The sequence below is a fragment of the Canis lupus genome, chromosome 7, assembly GCF_003254725.2.
Source record: "Canis lupus dingo isolate Sandy chromosome 7, ASM325472v2, whole genome shotgun sequence".
NCBI classification, from domain to species: Eukaryota; Metazoa; Chordata; class Mammalia; order Carnivora; family Canidae; genus Canis; species Canis lupus.
Genome location: NC_064249.1, coordinates 37,656,618 through 37,677,413, shown reverse-complemented (window position 1 = coordinate 37,677,413; position 20,796 = coordinate 37,656,618). Strand labels below are relative to the sequence as shown.

Sequence of the window (20,796 nt, the reverse complement as noted above, 5' to 3'; positions counted from 1 at the left end):
AAAAAATATTAACAAACTTTTTTCCAATTTCTTTTTTGGAAAGGAAGCCCAAGGTGGGGCTTGATCTCACAACCCTGAGATCATGACCTGAATTAAAATCAAGAGTCTTACACTTAATTGACTGGGCCATCCAGGTGCCCCTTTTCAATTTCCTTTTAAATTTAAATTTTTGGAGTTTAAAAATGTGAATGTGAGAACCTATTCATAATATTAATTACATAAGTTTCAAAATAAACGTAATAGTTACTTTCTGGCTTCTATACCAGAAGTGCTGGTGAGAAGAAATTCTGCTTTGAATCTTCACTCAGGTTCCAGACAGATGAGCTGGTATAGCAATGTTACGTAAAAGTATTCTTTGGTTATCCCTCTTGGTGAAAACACACAGTTCAAACCAAACCAGAAAATGAATGAACAAAAAGAAACAGTAAAGATGCTCAGTTAAGGTAAACTGAGAGTGAAGCAGAAAGAGAAACAAAGGCTGAATAAAAAGAACAGAAACAGGGAAGAGGCTTAAAAGGTTGCAGCAGAACCCAGATCAGTCTCTATTTCTCCAGGAATAAATATTTCCTTGTTATCGTATGTCATTAAATACTTGCCCACCATATAAATTTGCTTTCAAAGTTCTGCTCATTCTTCATCATACGTTCTAATTTAGTTAAAAAAAAAAAAGACAGTATTGCTTATAAATTATCTCTAAATATGTATTTCTGGTAAACTGGGCAGAACTTTATGGTTACTAACAAAACAAAAAAAAAAAAACAAAAAACCAAAGGGTGAATACAAGATTTGATCTACATTCATGTTGATTATTATTTAATTCAATTTTTCTTGAACTACATGTATTTTTCTTATTTATTTATTTTTAAAGATTTTTTTTATTTATTCATAAGAGACACACAGAGAGGCAGAGACATAGGCAGAGGGAGAAGCAGGCTCCCCATGGGGAGCCTGATGAGGGAATTGATCCTGGGACCCCAGGATCATGACTTGAGCCAAAGGCAGACCAATCACTCAACCACTGGGCCACCCAGGAGCCCCACTATATACATTTTTTACTAGGTAATTTGTTTAGAAACTACATGCAGAGGCTTTCTAGAGTTTAATTACATTTCTTACACCTCAAAGTAACTCCTTACAGAATCTTAAATTCTGTCTAATTGACAGAAATAATGCATGCATTATCTTTTAAAAGATTTTATTTATTTATTCATGAGTGACACAGAGCGAGAGGCAGAGACACAGCAGAGAGAGAAGCAGGCTCCATGCAGGGAGCCCGATGTGGGACCTGATCCTGGGTCTCCAGGATCACACCCTGGGCCAAAGGTGGTGTTAAACCGCTGAGCCACCCAGGCTGCCCAACACAAATAATATTTAATTTTATAGTCATATTAGTTAAACACATGAAATCACAATTATGTGACCCATTTGGATAAAATTCAAATATTGTTAATTTTCTTTTAGCGGAAATAACTAAAAGTTACACGATAACCATCATAAATTCTTCATACTTAAAGCATTCATGCTACTTATTCTCTTTGGCCACATCCCACAGTGGCTGGGTAAATCAGCTTCATAAGATTTTACAAAATAGAAAATGGAGTGATTTCTCAAATAGTTTTCAAGCAAAAAAGCAAAGTCATTATTAAATGTGTAAAGAACCAATTAGTCATGGGAAAGTAGTGAAAGATACATGGAATATAGGGGAAAACTGAGAGAGAATAAAGAGTCTCTCTTTTATGACTACTTAGTCATGGTCTTTCAATCTGTTATTGGAATAACTAATAACTGAACAAAATATTTTTGCTGAGGGAAAATCCTAGAAATCATTATTAAAACACAATTATCCAAATGTTCTTAATTAAATATAAATAAGATTACTGAAACATCTGGATAACATTAGGGTTTTTTACAGCTGTTTGTTAAGACCTGACAAAAGAAACGCAGAATGATGGCAATTCAAGAAATTTCAGCTACTAACTGGAAAAACATTCCTTTTAAGTATCTGGAATTTTGTTCATAAATCTGGCTAATCTATATGGTTCTGCTCTTTACTCAAGCTATAGCATTTAGGCAGTTGGCTTCTCTGGATTCCAATCTACCAATGATATTGTTTCTAGCTACAGGTTGTTCTCCACCATGAATATGAATCACAGTTGTCAAAACTTCTCCAGTTTGGTCTAAATGTTCCTGCTCTTGCCACGGGCCAGCTTGACTCCAATAGCCATGACAGAATTAAGTGCCAAATATGACAGGGAAGAGTGAAAATGAGAATAGATGGAAAGTGAAATAAAGCATAAAGGCTAAAAAAATAAATGAGACAAAGAATAAGATGAGATAAGCAAAACCCTCTCTCCAGAATTCCTGTACAGACTGGTGTAACTGGTGTAATGAAAACTTCCTGCACCATCCAAGTCATCTTTGTATATAAGGAGGAGGAATATTAAACCCAAACTGTGCATCAAATATAAAATTATATCTACAATTTTTATCACGGTGCTAGAACATATAGCATGCACTCAGGGAACAGAAATTGGATGGTATCACTCACCTTATCAAGTTCACTTGTCAGTTTTTTATTTTCTTCTGTTAATAATACTTTTTCTCGTTCATATTGTTGTTTGAATTCATTTTCAAACTCTTCCCTTTCACTTTGACTAACATAATTCGAAATGTAAGGAAATAAAAGAAACTGAATTAAAGGTAAAGTAATTGTATACCATATGCTTCTATCCTGAAAAATAACATATCATAAACGTGCCAAATCCCAATCTTCCCCCTTAAAATTAAAAGTCATAGTCATTTCCTTTTATTTAATCGACTTGTCTGCCTACCAACATCTACTTTGTTTTTCGTTTGAAAACCTGAGGAAGACATTTGTGATTTGTAGACTTTGTGACAGTGTTCACCTTACTTGGTTGCATATATACCAGAAAGTACGGGAAAATGAGATCAGGGCAAGAAAGGGACATGTGGGCCCCAATATGATTCATATTTTAGTATCTGTGCTGCCAAAGTGAGCCCTCCAATGTGATTCCTTATACCCAGCTCAAGATTGCTAGCAAACCCTTAGTGAAATTTTCAACAGTTCTCTAAATATATTCACCCCTCCCTTCATTCTTAAGTACCTACCTACCTAACACATCCATGCATACATACATCACACATTTAATATTATAAAACTTATTTAAAATGATAGTTCTGAGGGGCACAACTAATTCACCCTCAGAGGTAAACTCAGTGCTAAGACACTTTTTGTAAACTAAGGGAGAAAGGGTAATCTCATATTCTAAACAACCAAAGAACCAATGAGGAAATTAAAGAAATAAAATACATGGAAACAAATGAAAATGAATACACAATGGTCCAAAATCTCTGGGACATAGCAAAGGAGTTCTAAGAGTGAAATATCTAGCGACACAGGCCAACTCAAGGAGTAAAAAGCAGCTCACACAAACAATATAACTTTATACCTACAGTAATTGGGGGAAAAAAAAAGACAAATGAAACCCAAGGTGACCAGAAGGGAAGAAATAATAAAGACCAGAGCAGGAAAAAAAAATGAAATAGAGATTAGAAAGAAAGAAAGAAAGAAAGAAAGAAAGAAAGAAAGAAAGAAAGAAAGAAAGAAAGAAAGAAAGACTCACAATGAAACCAAGAACTAGTTATTTGAAAAGACAAAATTGATAAACCCTTACCTAGACTCATCAAGTAAGAAAAAAGACTCAAATACATAAAATCAGATACAAAAGAGAACATCTGACACCACAGAAATACAACCAGTCACAAAAGAATACTATGAAAAATTACATGCCAACAAATTGGACAAACTAGAAGAAATGGATAAATTCCTAGAAACACACTATCTTCCAAACTGAATCAGGAAGAAACAAAAAATCTGAACAGATCAATCACTAGTAACAAAGTGAATCAGTAATCAAAACACTTCCAAAAAAAAAAAGCAAAAACAACAACACTTCCCCAAAATAAGTCCAGGACAAGATGGCTTAACATGTGAACACCACCACACATTTAAAAAAGAGTTAGGGACGCCTGGGTGGCTCAGCAGTTGAGCAGCTGCCTTTGGCTCAGGGCGTGATCATGGGGTCCTGGGATTGAGTCCCACATCAGGCTCCCTGTATGGAGCCTGCTTCTCCCTCTGCCTGTGTCTCTGCCTCTCTCTGTGTCTCTCATGAATAAAATAAAATCTTAAAAAAAAAGAGTTAATACATACTTTCCTCAAACTTTTACAAAAAAACAGAAGAGGACAGAAATTTTCCAAATACGTTCTACGAGGCTAGCATCACCCTGATATCAAAATCAGACAAAGATACCACAAAAAAAAGAGAACTACAGGCCAAAATCCCTGATGAACCTGGATGTAAAAATGTTCAACAAAATACCAGCAAACCATATTCAACAATACATGAAAAGGATCATTCACCATGATCAAGAGGGATTTATTCTGGAATGTAAGGATGGTTCCATATGCACAAATCAATCAATATCATAAACCACATCAACAAAATGAAGGATAAAAATCATGTGATCATCTCAACAGATGCAGAAAAAGCATGTGACAAAATTCAACTTTGTATTCATGCCAAAAACTTTCAATAAAGTGGGTTTAGAGAGAACAGACCTCAACATAAAAAACGTCATCTATGAAAACCCCGCAGCTAACATCCTCTATAGTGGGGAAAAACTGAGATCTTCTCCCATAAGGTCAGAAACAAGAAAGGACTTCCACTCTCAGATCAGTGGAACAGAGATACGTGAAATAAACCCACACTTAAATGATCAATTAATCAATGACAAAAGAAGCAAGAATATACAATGGGAAAAAGACAGTCTCTTCAATAAATGGTGCTGAGAAAACTGGACAGTTACATGCAAAAGAATGAAACTGGACCACTTTCTCATACCATACATAAAAATAAACTCAACACAGATTAAAGTCCTAAATGTGAGATCTGAAAAAATTGCTAAAGAGAGTACAGGCAGTATTATCTGACATTGGCCATAGCAATACTTTTTTAGATATGTCTCCTAAGACAGGGGAAACACAAGCAAAAATAAACTGTTGGGACTAATCAAAATAAAAAACTTGCACAGTGAAGGAAACCATCATCAAAATGAAAAGGCAATCTACTGAATGGGAGAAGATATTTGTAAATGACATATCCAATTAGGAGTTAATAACCAAAGTATACAAAGAACTTATACAATTCAACACACACAAAAACCAAGTAATCCAATTAAAAAACAAGAAGAGGACCTAAATAGACATTTTTCTAAAGAAGACATACAGATGGTCAACAGACACATGAAAAAGATGCTCAACATCACTTATCAGGGAAATGCAAATTCAAACCACAATGAGATTATCATCTCACGCCTTCAGAATGGCTAACATAAAAAAAAAAAAGAAGTAAGTGTTGGCAAGGATGTGTAAAAAAAGGATCCCTCACTGATGGGAATGCAAACAGTGTGGAAGACAGTATGGAGGTGCCTCAAAAAATTAAAAACAGAAATACCAAATGATCCAGTAATTCCACTACTAGGTATTTATCTAAGAAAAACAAAAACACAAATTTGAAAAGATATATGCAACCTTCTGTTTACTGCAGCATTATTTACAAAACCAAGATATGGAAGCAACCCAAGTGTCTATCAATAGACAAATGGATAAGGAAGATGTGGTATATACATACACAATGCAATATTACACAGCCATAAAAAGGGTTGAGATCTTGCCATTTGTAGTAACATGGATGGGCCTAAAGGGTATGAAGCTAAGTGAAAGAAGCCAGACCTAGAAAGACAAATACCATATGATTTCACTGACATGTAGAATCTAAAAATCAAAACAAATGAATACACAAACAAACAAAAAGCAGAATCAGACCCATAAATACAGAGAACAAACATAGTTGCCAGAAGGGAAGGACAGTGGAAGATGGGAAGAATGGGTGAGGCAGAGTAGGAGGTGCAGGATTCCAGGTATGGAATGAATAAGACCTAGAAATAAAAGGCACAGTCTAGGGGATACAATCGATGTTATTGTAACGGTGTTGTACAGTGACAGATGGCAGCTGCACTAATGAGCACAGGTAAGATTGTGCGTCAACCTAAACTCAATTTAAAAAAATTAAAGAGGCTTATATCTTAGCAATAAATGAAATTCAATGTGGATCTGTTCTGGGTAATTTCATATGACTGATTCCAAGTCAACAAAGAACATAAGTAATGGCTGATTTTAAAAATGAAATCTTAAAAACCTCTTCTATCACTGTATTAGTGAATATAAATGAAATTATAATTTAAGTGATAAATTCTGGGAAAACAGACCATCCTGTGTGCAAGCAAATCTGCCACTTTAAAATGTCCAATTGATGGATGAATGGATATAGAAGATGTACACACACACACACACACACACACACACAGAGGAATATGACTCAGCCATCAAAAAGAATGAAATCTTGCCATTTGCAACAACATGGATGGAACTGGACTGTATTATACTAAGCCAAATAAGTCAGTCAGAGAAAGACAATATTATATGATTTCATTCATATGTGGAATTAAAGAAATAAAACAGATGAACATACGAGAAGGGAAGGAAAAATAAAATAAGACAAAATCAGAGAGGGGGACAAACGATAAGAGACTCAACTCTAGGAAACAAACAGGGTAGCTGGGGGGGGGTGGTCACTGGGTGATGGGCATGAAGGAGGGCACCTGTTGTGATGAGCACTGGGTATTATATAAGACTGATGAATCACTGAGCTCTACCTCTTAAACTAATACTACACTATATGTTAACTAACTTGAACTTAAATAAAATTTAAAAAAATCTTCCTTGATTCAGAAGAAACTCCAAGTAAGGATAAAAACTTGAAAAATGGCAAAGAAGCCTTTTAGGAAAACATCTACACAAATAAACTGAGTGAAATTTCTATGTAAAACTTTTTTTTTCCTACTAGCATTACACAAAGCTGAAGTCTCTTCCATACTAAAACAAAACAAACACACTTCCCTGAACCCTATGTCATGCTTCATTTTCCAATTCCCTGACTTCCTGTTCACTGGAAACCATCTGGAAACCTTGAACAGGTGTGCTGTATCCACTTTCTCATTACCTAACTGTTCCTCACAGGAATCTGGCTTCTGCCAAGCTACAACCACAAAAACTTGTTCTCTCACAACCAGCTGCTGTTCTGTTATCACATCCAGTCCATTGGACACCTTGGACAGCGTCATCCATTTCCTCCCTCTTGAAATGCTACCTTCTCTTGGCTTGGGTAACACCACACTCTATTTCCAGACTTCAGCTCTGCCTTTTTGGTCCCCACACTTTCTGTGCTTCCTGTAAATGCTCATGCTCGACTTCTCTCTCCATACATTTCCCCTGAGCTGGCTCATTTACTGCACCACCTGAATCCAATGACCTGTGATGCTGGTGAACTCTGAATTTAGTTGAACCTCTCCTGGGCTTATCTAAACTGCTGGCTTGGTATCTCCACAAAGATATCTTGCCAAGAACCTCAAATTCAACAAGCCCAACTCATGAGGGCGTGACACATAACCAAGTTCCTACTACCCTGTTTACTGTTCTCATGCACTCTACCCTCTTCTCTTTCCACAGGTGAGAAGCACAGCTAAGCATCTGCTTGAGTACAGTTCCAATACTTTTCTCCCTCTCTCTCCTGAATCATCTGTTGGGTAATTTCTATCAGATTATAAATAAGCTTGATATTATTTCTTCCATCTAAAAACAGCAACAAAAGGCAAAATAATTTCTTTTGGGATAAATTTCTCCTCCAGCTACTGCTGCACTGCACTACTTGCTTTTCAGAGACTCCAACTACTACTCTATTTTCCAACTGCACCGCTTAAAATCTTGGATCCCACTGTGGGGTTTTTGCCCACTTGTTCCACTGAAATCGTTCCTATCAAAGTTACCAATGAGTCTCATCTTGTTAAATTCAATGATCATTGTTTGGGCCTCATCTTACTCAATTCAGAACTCATCTCATTTAACACATAGACTGATTTGATATGCTTTCATGACATGGTTTCCAGGACACCAAATTTGCCTGGTCTTCTTCCTATCATTCTGTGCCGTCCATTTGGCTGTTTCTTCCTCATTTCCAAACTCCGAAAGACTGGAGCATGCCAGGGCTCAGTGCTGGACCTCTTTCCTATCGATAGCAATCACTAAGTGACTTCATATAGTCTCAATGTTTTAAATACTGTATGAGTATAAATACTCCCAGGATTTTCTCTCTCACCCTAAAATCCAGGTTGATCTATCCAATGGCCTACATGACAAATCCATGTGAGTGTCTATAAGCATCTTAAACATAACTTTTAAAAAATGAGCTCCTGATAATAGTACTATCTCAAACGTACTTCTCTTGCACTGTTCCTCTCTAAATGGTAACTACATTCTCCTGTGAAGGTCCCAAACCTCACTATCATCCTTGATTCTTCCTCTTCCTTTCTCACTCCACATCTAGTTCATCAGCAAAAATCAGTCTTTACTTTTAAGGAGTATCAGAATTCCAACATTTCTTAGCACTGCTTCGGCCTCCACCCTAGGCCAACCCACTGTCCTCTTTGGCCTGGGTATCGTGGACAGCTTTCTAAATCATTTCTGTGCTTTTATCTAAGTGCTTTTTTTCCCAGTAGCCAGAGTAACCGTGTTAAAACACAACCCAGTATTTGCCAGTTTTCCACTCAAAATCCTGTAGTATGTCCCTGCAATGGTTTTACTCAGGGCAAATAACCAGAAGTTGGCTGTCACAAAGCCTTGCATGATCTGATCCTGTACCCTCTCCTAGTCTTTCCCCTTGAGTCTACCTTGGCCATATTGGCCTCATTATTTTTAATAGACTTTTAAAGAAAAGTTTTAGGTTCATATCAGAGATTTCCCAGAAAACACAGGTAGAGCCTCCCCACAACACCCCCACCAGAGTGGAACATGTGTTTTGTCAGTAAACTTACAGTGGACACATCACCACCACCACTCAAACTTCACAGCTTCTATCAGGGTTTGGACATGTGTACGATAGCATGCACCCCATCATCATAGCATCACGCAGAGTAGCTGCGCTGACCTGGATATCTTCCTGGACATCCTCTGCTCTCCCCCAAGCCCTGGCAACCACTGATCTTTTTACTATCTCTATAGTTTTGTCTTCTCCTTATTTCTTTTACCAGACTGTTTTCTGTGTAGAGTGTACTTCTTCTACATCTGTACAGGGGCCTCCCTACTTTCTTCAGCCCTTACTTCAATTACCTTCTCAGCATAACTTCCCCAGACTGGCCTATACATACAATTAATCTCCCCCTCAGTGCTTCACGGGCTGGTCCTGTACCATATTTTTCGTTCTTGACACTTATCATTACCTAGTGTATTCTATATTTTACTTATTTTGTTTGTAGTCTTTCATCTAACTGAAGGAAAGCTCCATAAAGATGGAGATTTTTTTGTCTGTTCACTGCTATGTTTGCAGGGCCTAGAACAGTGCTTTACCTACCACAGGTTCTAAAAAATTATGTTGAATGAATGTACCAAAACTAAATAAATTTTGGCTTTCCATAGAAGTTGAGATTGACAACAGCATATATTCAGCTGCCTAAAATCCAGAAACAGGAACATCACCAGCAATTTCTCACATCTGGCCATTATGGCACCCAGGTTCTGGCTCTCTGGGATCTTCTGAGCCCACACGCTTCCCTCCACCTGCAGGGCCAGCACCTGCAGTCCTGCTCTTCTCTCTCAGCCAGTTTCCTACCTGCCAGCTGCTCCCCTCAGCCCCGCCCCCAAAGAAGCAAGGGTGATCTTTCATGACCATGTGTATCACCCTGTCACCTGCCTTCAATGGCAAAAAGATGAAGTCCAAACTCTCTGCCCTCCTTCAGGATCTTGCCTCTACTTCCTTCTGCAGACTCACTTCTCACCCTCTCATCTTTCTACAACTCCCCGGTAGGGAAGAGCCTTTGTCTTCTGAATGAGCCTTGCTCCTCTCATCCTCTCCATCTCAACACAATCCTGCTACTTCTGTCTGGACACTCTTCCACAGTTAGGTATTTTCTTATTTCTTTGGTCTTGACTTAGATATAATTTTGTCCAAAACACCCAGACACACCAAAGTTTCCTTCTGTGTCTCGTGCACGGGTGCTCCTGCATCTTCCTTGTGCTCCTACTATTCTGTTTGCTTTCCCATCAGGCTGCATTATAATCTACTATTTACCAATCTAGGGCTGGGAGATGGAGACTACCCATAAATCTCCAATCTCTAGCATACAACAGGCACTCAAGGAATATTTGTGAGACAAGTAAATGACTTGATTCTTACCTCTCTCTTCTGTTTTTCTCTAATTTGTCTTTCAAAATCATAATTTCCTTGTTGAGAGCAAGTTGCTGGCCTTCTGAATCATGAAGTTCTTTCTTCAGATTTTTAATTTCATTTGCATGTATTCCTTCTCTTTTAGACAATTCCTCTTCATAAAAGATACTTTTCTTTTCCAAATCCGTCTTTAGTTTGGATATCTCCTGCTGGTGTTCTATGCTGCACAGTCCTGGGGAGTAACTAATTTGTTTCTGCTATAGAAAAAATGACAAAAAATTGGTTCATCTGTAAGAATAATAAAATATCAAGTAATAACTTCTTTCTACAATATAAAGAACTGTTCATATAGCTGAACATTATTTTTATATATTATCACCTAAACATATTTTCTTTACTAAGGCTATTAATCTTTTGTCTGCCATATGCTACGACTCTCTTTCTCAGTAGGTATTCCTTTATCATGTTGTATTTTACAGCCTTCTTCACACCAAGATTATATATTTATCTGTAATTTCTGCTCATGGCTATATAATTATATGTTTATATTTTAATTTCTAGTTCATACATAATTATCATTGGTATATGGAGTACCAGAAAAATCTAACTGCATTCTATTTCTGATGTGGAAATAATAAAGGATTATAAAGATGTTTGTGTCTTTAGAAGATTACATCGGGGTAGGAAATGACAGAGCTAGAATGTGCAACAGGAAAGAGAGTGCTTTTCCAGTGGTCCAGGAAAACAGACAAAGGTTTAATCAAACATCTTCACATCCACTAGAATAAATGATAGGTTTCTTGGCATTTATGTAGGGCATTAGGGACAAGAAATTTAGTTGAAAGCCAACTTTTTAGAAATTATGATGAAATATATTCTCAGTAATAAGGTGCAAGAAATATACAAAGTCCAAAGTTCCTTCCAGACAATGGCTAAATGGTGAACAGAAACATACAAAGATTACACTGAACCTCCCGAGCTTTGTAATTTTTCTATTACTTTGCTATATGCTATTTTCCCAGGTGATCAAAAAAAAAAAAAAGTTTGAAACCCAAAACACCTATGGGTTTATGTTTAGTGACAACAAGGAATCATGCTCTGGAGGATGTGGTCCTTTTTTTGAAAACAGTATTAAGGGCTGAAAACCTGTTAATAGCTGGTTTAAAGTTGAGAGAAAACTATCCTCACTTCTTCACATAATTAAAAAAAAAGACATCAATTGTTCTGGAGATACGTCTCTGGGGTATTCATTGTAGTATGCAAGACTCAGACTGTCCAGCAGTTTCTGTGGCAGCCTGACACACAAAGCTCTGCTGGGACTGGGAGGAGCCACAGCAAGTCAGATTCTGGCCCTACACATCTCTACAAAAAAGAGACCCTAAATCCACATCTGTGGCACTGACCACTTACCTATACTACTCTTTCATTTTTGTAATCAACTAAAAAACAATCTTAGTTTGCTGTTCTGCTTAGTATAGCTTGGCTGTTGGAATGGTAGCAGCATGCACTTAAGTTTCAAGCAAAAACTACCCTGACATCAAAACCTAATAAAGATACCATCAAAACAAGTCATAGCCTCAAGTCACTTGTTGATAAGGTTGTAAAAAAAGTCAAATAAAATGCTGATAAAATCAAACCTTTTATAGGAAAGAACAATCTACTACCAGGAAAGAAAAGGTCTTATTGCAGGTATTGAAGGTAACTTAATACTGGTAAACTTATTAATTAAACACACAAAAATTGCATTACTTTAATAGATTAAATTAAAATAAATCCAGATGACAATCTCAGTAAGTACCTATGCCAAAACTATTTTATAAAGTCCCATACCCATTCCGAATACTACCTCACATCCCACAATAAAACAAAACAAAACAAAAAAACAGTAAAGTGATTCTCCTTTACCCATTTTCCAGCTATCAGACAAAATAATACCTACTGGTGAAGCACCAGAAATACATACAAGAGATTTAGGAATAATAACCAAAATGGTGTCTACCATTACTTCTTACTTAGTTTTTAGATATTGTCTGAACAAGTAACGTGCAATACTTACAAGAAATGAGTATCAGAAAGGTGATAAAACCATTATAATTTCCATAAAATTGCCCACAAAATGTAAATAAATCCACTAAAAAGTGTTGTAACTGATAAAGCTGAATAAAGCAACTGCATGTAAGATAAACAGAAATCAACAATACTTCTGAGTAGTGGAATGAGCAGTAATAAAACAGGTAAAAATTTCATTGTTTATAGCAAAAACAATCTAAGAAAAATTATTAGAAACTAATACATGCAGGGGGGAATAACAATAGTGAGTAATTTGAATTATATGAAGAAAGGACAAGTCTATAAAAGACATAAAAGAAGACTTGAAACAATATACGAAAATATCCACTACTTGAAAGACTAAATGTAAATGTATTCAATATTTCTCATATTATACTCCTTGTAAATATAAAAAAATAAATATGGGAGATGGTACACAAGTGTTCCTTGTATACAAGAAAAATACACTTGTAAAAAATGCCAAACAAAACCCTGGGGGGAAAAGGAATAAAGAGGGAGAGAGAAGAATGTTCTTTTCAGATATTAAAACATACTATAAAAATCTCTAATAAACTCTCAGTATAGTAAAGCTCTATCCCAAAATAATTCAATATATGAGACGTCTTCAGTCACCGAGGAAGGCAGTGATTAACAGAATTGGAACCACCAATTAGTAACAAAAGAATAAAATTATTCTCATAACATCCCATCCAGCAAAACAAATCCCAAGTAAGTTAGATTTAAATATATTTACAAATATATAGAAGTATAATTGACTAGAGTTAAATATTTTTAAACCCAATAGAAACATCCAGGAGAAGGCAGAATTACATACTTAACAAACTAAAAAAAGGACAAGCCAAGTTTTGAAGCAATAAAAGAAACAGTAAGGAAAATAAGAACAAGTCTCCTATAATCTGAAAAGGAAACAAGACCAAAATTAAAGGGCAAATGATAAGTGAATAAACAGTTGTGGAAAAATGGAAGGAAAATATAGTTTTCACTATGCAAAGAGTTTATATGAATTTTAAGAGAAACAGGTAGCCTGCAAATTAAAAATGCAAATGACGAAAAGCAGTAATTCACAAAGAAAAAATACAGTTAATAATCTAATAATGCAAGAAATGCCTCTTATACTTGCAACAATTTGTGGCCTGCATCAAGTGCCTTAAAGTGATCTGACAATTTCATTTCTAGATATCTAGTTTAAGAAACAATATCCAAAAATGCAATGCACAGAAGTGCTCATGATAGTGACAGTGTTGAAAAAGTGAAACATAAATATTCAATAGTAGAGAACTAGACTAAGTGGATATTCTTCTATACTCATTAAAATCATGTTTGTGACAGGTAAAGAGCGTAAATGCTTGTATCACACTTTCAAGTGAATAATTACATGTGTTAAGAGCTGAATTTTGTCCTTCCAAAATTCATGTTAAAGCATGTTAAGCACTAGTACCTCAAATAGTCTCAAATACTGCATGATCTACCTTATATGTGGAATCTAAAAAAGTCAAACTCTTAGGAGCAGAGGGTAGAATGGTGGTTGTCAAGGGGGGGTATGGAGGAAATGAGAAAATGGTGAAAAACAAGTTTCAAATAGGATGAATAAATTCTGGAGATCTAAGGTTAAAGCAGGGTGACTAAAGTTAACAGTACTGTATTGTATACATGAAATTTCTAAGAGGGTAGATCTTAATTGTTCTCAGCCAAAAAAAAAAAAAAAGATAAGTGACAGTATGTTAATTACCTTGTTGTGGTATATATTTCACAATGTATACAGATATTTAAACATTACATTTTATACCTTAAATATATACAATTATGATTTGTCAATTATATCTCAATAAGGCTGGAAAAAAGAAAGTAAAAGTAGGGTCTTTACAGAGGTAACTGACTTAAAAGGAGATCTTTAGGGTAGGCCCTATTCCAATAAAACTGTATCCTTATAAAAAGAAGAAATTTGGACTTGCAGTCTTGCACAGAGGAAGAAGGCAGAGATCCAGGTGATACATAAGCCAAGGAATGCAAACCATCAAAAGCCAAGCCTGCCAACACTTTGATTTCAGGTATCTAGTTGCAATAATTGAGACAATAAATTCTCAGGTTTCTCAGGTTACCCAGTTTCTGGTAATTTGTAGCAGCCCAGCAAACTAATACAACAGGGTAAAAAGTTCTTGTAGCATATGATCACAATTGAAAAGTTGTTTGTTTTTTTAAAGAGCCTTACTGACATATTATTCATATACCATACTATTCACCCATTTAAAGTGTACAATTCAATGGTTAATTTTAAGTAGTGTGTGTGTGTGTGTATATATATATATATATATATCATAAAGTTTTATCATTTTAACCATTTTAAATGTAGAATTCAGTAAGTATTAATTACATTCAGAATGTTGTGCAACCATGACCACTATGTATTTCCAAAACTTTTTCATTATCCCAAAGAGAAATTCTCTAACCAGTCAAGAATAATTTCCCATAATCCACTCTACCTGGCCCCTGGTAACCTCGTTTACTTTTTATCTCAATGAATTTGCCTAATCTAGGTGTTTTATACAAATAGAATAATACAATACTTGTTCTTTTTTGTCTAGCACCTGTCACTTAGCATAATGTTTTCAAGATTTGTCCACGTTGGGGCATGTATCCTTATGATAGTTGAGTGACATTCCACTGTATGTATGTATGTATTTATTTATTTATTTATTCATTCATTCATGATAGACAGAGAGAGAGAGAGAGAGAGGCAGAGACACAGGCAGAAGGAGAAGCAGGCTCCATGCTGGGTGCCCGACGCAGGAATCGATCCTGGGACTCCAGGATTGTGCCCTGGGCCAAAGGCACACGCTAAACCACTGAGCCACCCAGGGATCCCCCATTCCACCGTATTTAAAAACCACATTTTGCCTTTCCATCTGTTAATGGGCACTTGAACTGTTTCTACTTTTTGGCTATTGTAACACTGTTTCAAAGAACACTTATACAATTATCTGTTTGAGTTCTTGCTTAAAATTCTTCAGGGTACATACCTAGGAGCTGAAATGCTGGGTCATATGGTAACTCTATGTTTCCCTTTTTGAGGAACCACCAAACTATTTCACATCCTTGCAAACACTTGATTTGTTTCTTTCCCCACCTTCATTTTAGCTATCCTAGTAGGTATGGGAGTGGTATCTTGAGGTTTTAACTTCATTTCCCTAATGACTAATGATGCTGAACATCTTTTCGTGGGCTTATGAGCTATGAAAATATCCTCTTTAGAGAAATGTCTATACAAGTTATTTGCCCATTTTTTGATTGGGCATTTTGTCTTGTGTTGTTCAATTGTAGGACTTGTTTATATATTCTGGATTTCAAACTCTTATTAGATACTTGATTTGTAAATAATTTTTTCCATTTCCTTAAAAATGTCCTTTGATGCAATGCACACAAGCTTTTATTTTGATAAAGTTCAATTTATGAAAAAAAAAAACCTTTTTTTACTTATGCTTTCAGTGTTATACCTAAGAATCCATGCCATGGTCATGAATATTTACCCCAATGTTTTCTTTCAAGAGTTTTATAGTTATAGCTCTTTTATTCAGGTTGATCCATTTTGAGTAAATTGTTTTATATGGCATGGGCCAGGGATCCAAATCTGTTTGCATGCAGAAATACAGTTGTCCTGGCACATATGCTGAAGGGACTGTTCCTTCCCCTCTGAACAGATTTAGTATGATGTCCAAAATCACTTGGCCATAGATGCCAGAGATCCTTTCTCAACTCTTAGCTCTATTCCAGTGGCTTGTGTTTCTATTCTTGTATCAGTACACAATCTTTTTGTTACTGTAACTTTGTAGTCAGTCTTGAAACTGGAAAGTTTGAGTCCTCTAATTCTGTTTTTCTTTTGGTTTGTCACTTGGGGCCACTTGCAATTCCATTTGAATTTCAGGATCATATTTTCCATTTCTGCAAAAAGGACTGTTGGAATTTTACTAGGAATTGTGATGAACCTGTACATCACTTTGGGTAACACAACATCTAAACAATATTAAGTGATACCATACACATAGGATGGATGTCTACTTGTCTCCTTTAATATCTTTCAGCAATGTTTTATAATTTTCATCACACAACTCTAACCTTCTTGGTTAAATTTACTCCAAGAAACTCTATTCTTTTAGCTGTTATTGTAACTGAAATCGCTCCCACAATTTCCTCTGTGGATTATTCACTGCTGGCATACGGAAACACAACTATTTATTGTGTGTTGGTCCTGCAACCTCAGGGTCATTTGTTTTCTAACTGTTGAGTTTTAAAAGTTCTTTGCATATTCTGCACAACAGTCTTTTATTGGATCGGTCTACAATTTTTTGCAGTCTGTGCTTCATCTTTTCATTCTCTTCACAATGTCTTTTGCAGAGCAAAAATATTTAATTTCAATGAAATCTAGCATATCAATTCTTTATTTCATGATTATGCCATTGGTGCTGCATGCAGGAAGTCACTGTCCTACCAAAAGCGATCTAGGTCTTCTATGTTATCTCCTAGGAATGTTATAGTTTTACATTTTACATTTAGGTCTGTGACCCATTTTGAATAAATTTTTATAAAGGGTACAAGTTCTATGTCTAGATTCATTCATTCAGTTTTGGATATCTAGGTGTTCAGCACCATTTGATGAAAACACAATCTTTGCTCCATTATATTGCCTTCGCTCCTTTGTTAAAAATGACTTATTGGTATATTCATTTGCCACTACCACATAGCCATGATTACTGCAGACTTATGGTAAATCTTCAAGTCAAGTACTGTCAGTCTTTTCTGTGTTCTCTTCCTTCAGTATGGTGTTGGCTATTCGTCTTTTGTATTCTAGGTCTTTTGTATTTTATTTCTGTGGGTACTAATATTAATATTATTGAGTTTTAAATGTCAAATTCCACTTGTTTACTGCTGTCATAAAGGACAGTGACTGGCTTTTGTGTATTAAAACCTTGTATCCTTCAACCTTCCTAAATGGCTTATTAGTTCCAGTTGTTTTGTCAATCCTATTTGATTCTCTATGTAGATGCTCATGTCATCCCTAAACAGTTTCACATCTTCCTTCACAATCTGTATACCTCTTATTTTGTCTTTTTGTATTAGCATATTAGCTAGGATATGCAATACAATGTTAAAAGGCAGTGGTGAGAAGTACATCTTCACCATGCTCTTGATCTTAGTGGGGAAATGTCAAGCTTCTCACAAGTATGATGTTAGCTCATTTTCTGTTAGAGATTCTCAGGTTTAGACATTACTGACAGCTTTTTATTTGAACAGATGTTGGATTCTGTCAGGTGCTTTATTTGCATGTATTGAGATGATCATGTGATTTTTTTAGTCTATTGATGTGACACATTTTATTTGCTAATTTTTGAATGCCAAACCAGTCTTGCATACATGGGGTAAAAATACCACTATGGTATCATGTGTAATTCTTATTATACACTGTTGGATACAATTTATTAATATTTTGTTCAGGATTTTTGCATCCATGTCTATAAGACATATTGGTCTGTGGCTTTTTTCATGTAATGTTTTTCCCTAGTTTTAGTATTTGAGTAATGCTGGGTCATAAAATGACTTAGTAAATATTCTTTCTGCTTCTGACTTCTGAAAGAGATTGTAGAAAATTACTATGACTTCTTCCTTTCATATTTTGTAGAACATACCTGGGCCTGGTGCTTTTCCGGAAGGTTATTAATTATTGATCCAATTTGACAGAATACTTTTTAGATTATTTATTTTTTCTGTGTCAGCTTTGGCAGCTTGTGTCTTTTAAGGAACTAGTCCATTTCATCTAGGATATCAAATTTGTGTGTATGAAGTTATTCACAGTATTCCTTTATTAACCTTTTGATGAACATGAGATATGTAGGGATGTCTTCTCTTTGATTCCTAATATTAGTAGTATCTTCTCTTTTTTTCTTTGTTTTTGGTTTTATTTGTATTTTATTTTATAATAAGTGTTTAAAAATATAGCAGAAAGAACAGCATGTAAAACAGAATAAGCATATTCTTTGCAAAAAGATTTACTACAGAAAAGAGAAGAAAACTTTTAACAAAAAACTAGTGTCAAGAGAAATGCAAATGTGTGAAATAATATAGACTATTATCTAAAGGTAATCCCCTTCTTTTCAAGTATCTGGGGAGGTTATTAAATTTACATAAAGTACTGAACCCTGAGCTTACAGATTTGAAAATCAGTTTGTAAGACACTTTCACTGGAAAAATGAAAGTGAACCAAATTGTCTCAAAACGAATGAAAAATAAAATAAAGCAGTAATAGGGGAGGGGCAAGATGGCAGAAGAGTAGGGGTCTTCAACTCACCTGGTCCCACAAACTTACCTAGATAACTTTCAAAACATCCTGAACACCTACGAATTTGACCTGAGATTTAAAGAGAGAACAGCTGGAATGCTACAAAACGAAAAGTTTTTGCTTCTAACAAGGTAGGAAGGCGGAAAAAACTAAATAAATGAAAAAGAATAAAGTGGAGGAGGGGAACCGCGAGTAGCCCGGATAAAGCAAAAGCCTCTGGGACAGGAAAGCCCAGCCCTGGAGAAGCAGGAACTTTAAAACTCCATGCTAGAGTCTTCCTGGATGGAAAAGTGCTTAGCCGGGAAACTGGGCAGAATCGCAGGAGGGGCAGTGAAGCCTCTAGATTCCTGGAGGGGCACCTGGGGAAAAGCTCACCACAAGCCACAGTCCGATATGGGTAAAGGGCAGGAGCATCGCAGCCCTCTGAGGCATTTGGGAGAAGCCAGTCAGTGAGGTGGACCGGCTCTGGGCAGAGGTGGCTGTGCCCCATTCCCTTTGGGAGAGGTGGCCCCCAGGAGCACGGTTCCAGCAGAACAGGGCCCTGGATCTCAGGGTGCCCAAGCAGACAAAGCCAGGGATCCTGCATTCCCCCGGGACCAGCAGAAGCAGGGAGGGCACAGGACAGCGAGAACTCTCCTGCCAGTGGGTCTCCAAGCTGTGCAGATCAGTGCACCTGTGCCATGCTCCCCCGGGAGCATCTAGGCCAGTGTGGACTAGGAAACTGCAGTTAGTTACTCGCAGGGAGCTCAACTCCAGAGCTGAAGATGTGGCCATCACCATTGTTGTTCTTCCTCAATTGTTTCACCTTGTGCCAGGGAACAAAGGCCTCATGGGGATAAACAGCTCCCACTGAGCCCAGCACCTGGCAGGGGGTGGGGCATCTCTCACCAGGCACACACATCTGAGAATCAGCAAAGCAGACCCCTCCCCCAGAAGACCAGCTGGAAGAACAAGGTAAGAGCAAGTTTCTTGACCAAACAGCCCTGGAAAGCTCCAGGACCAAGGGAAAATTGAGGGGAAAATAGTATATAGAACTAGAAGGTTCCCCCCACTTTTTCCTTTTTCTATGATGACTTGTTTTTATATCACACTAAAATTTTCCAATATTTCTTTTTCTTTTCCCACCTTAACTACAGTATTTTACCAACTTTTTATTTTTAAGTTTTTTCCTTTTTGACTTTCATATTACTACAATTACATGTCTTAGATATAGTTTTCACTTCTAGATTCCCTTCAACGTATTCAATTTAATTTGGGGAGCTATACGAGATACGGGTTTTTGTTTTATGTTTTTTGTTTTTTCTGCCTTGTTTTCTTTTACAATGTTGGAAGCTAATATCTTCTAAAACAAGACCAGCATACACCCAGGATCAAGTGGAATACTGTGCTGGTTCATTCTGTGAAATTATATTCTCTCTTCCTTCCCATTCTGCCTCCCTCTTTTATCTTGTTTATGTTTTGGTGGTCAATATTGGGGTTTTCTATAAGTATTGCTGGTCTATATAAATTTGGGATTGAGCATCTTCTAACATACAGAACAAAGTACACTCAGAACTAAGAGAATCACCTTCTAGGACCCCTCAGGTAGACTACATTCTCTCCACTATCACTTCTTCACCACCACCATCCCTCAGCATACCCGCTTTTTAATTTTTTTTTCTTTTTAAATTTTTCTTTTTTCTTCTTTGTGGGTTTTGGCCTTTTATTTTTACTACTTTGTTTTAAAATTTGTTTTTCACCTTAGTGGGCCTTTTATTTTGTTCTGATCTTCTTTTTCATTTTCTGGTCTCTAACCTCTTTGAAATCATATATGGTGTATTTTACTTAGGTTGTGGTTGATATTTTTGACTCATCCCGCTCGTACAGCCACTCTTTACCGGACAAGATGACTAGAAGGAAGAATTCATCACAAAAGAAAGAACCGGAAACAGTACTCTCTGCCACAGAGTTACAGAATATGGATTTCAACATAATGTCAGAAAGTCAATTCAGAAGCACAATTATAAAGCTACTAGTGGCTCTGGAAAAAAAGCATAAAGG

The 20,796-nt window shown here is 36.4% G+C and overlaps 1 protein-coding gene across 23 annotated transcripts in view; it reads right to left on the bottom strand.

Annotated features, from left to right (window-relative positions):
- CDC42BPA (CDC42 binding protein kinase alpha) overlaps positions 1 to 20,796 on the bottom strand; it is a 309,118-nt gene that overhangs the window by 86,169 nt on the left and 202,153 nt on the right. For 21 of the 23 annotated variants that reach the window (XR_007411991.1, XM_025430631.3, XM_025430636.3 and 18 more), the window contains 2 exons: positions 10,368 to 10,615; positions 2,549 to 2,654 (listed from right to left, as the gene is read on the bottom strand). Coding sequence is in view for 22 of the 23 variants with exons in the window: in XM_025430631.3 (XP_025286416.1) it covers positions 2,549 to 2,654; positions 10,368 to 10,615 (354 nt within the window). In the remaining variant the exon portion in view is untranslated. The remainder of the gene's footprint in view (positions 1 to 2,548; positions 2,655 to 10,367; positions 10,616 to 20,796) is intronic. The other 2 variants (XM_025430632.3, XM_025430644.3) reach the window with 1 other exon arrangement.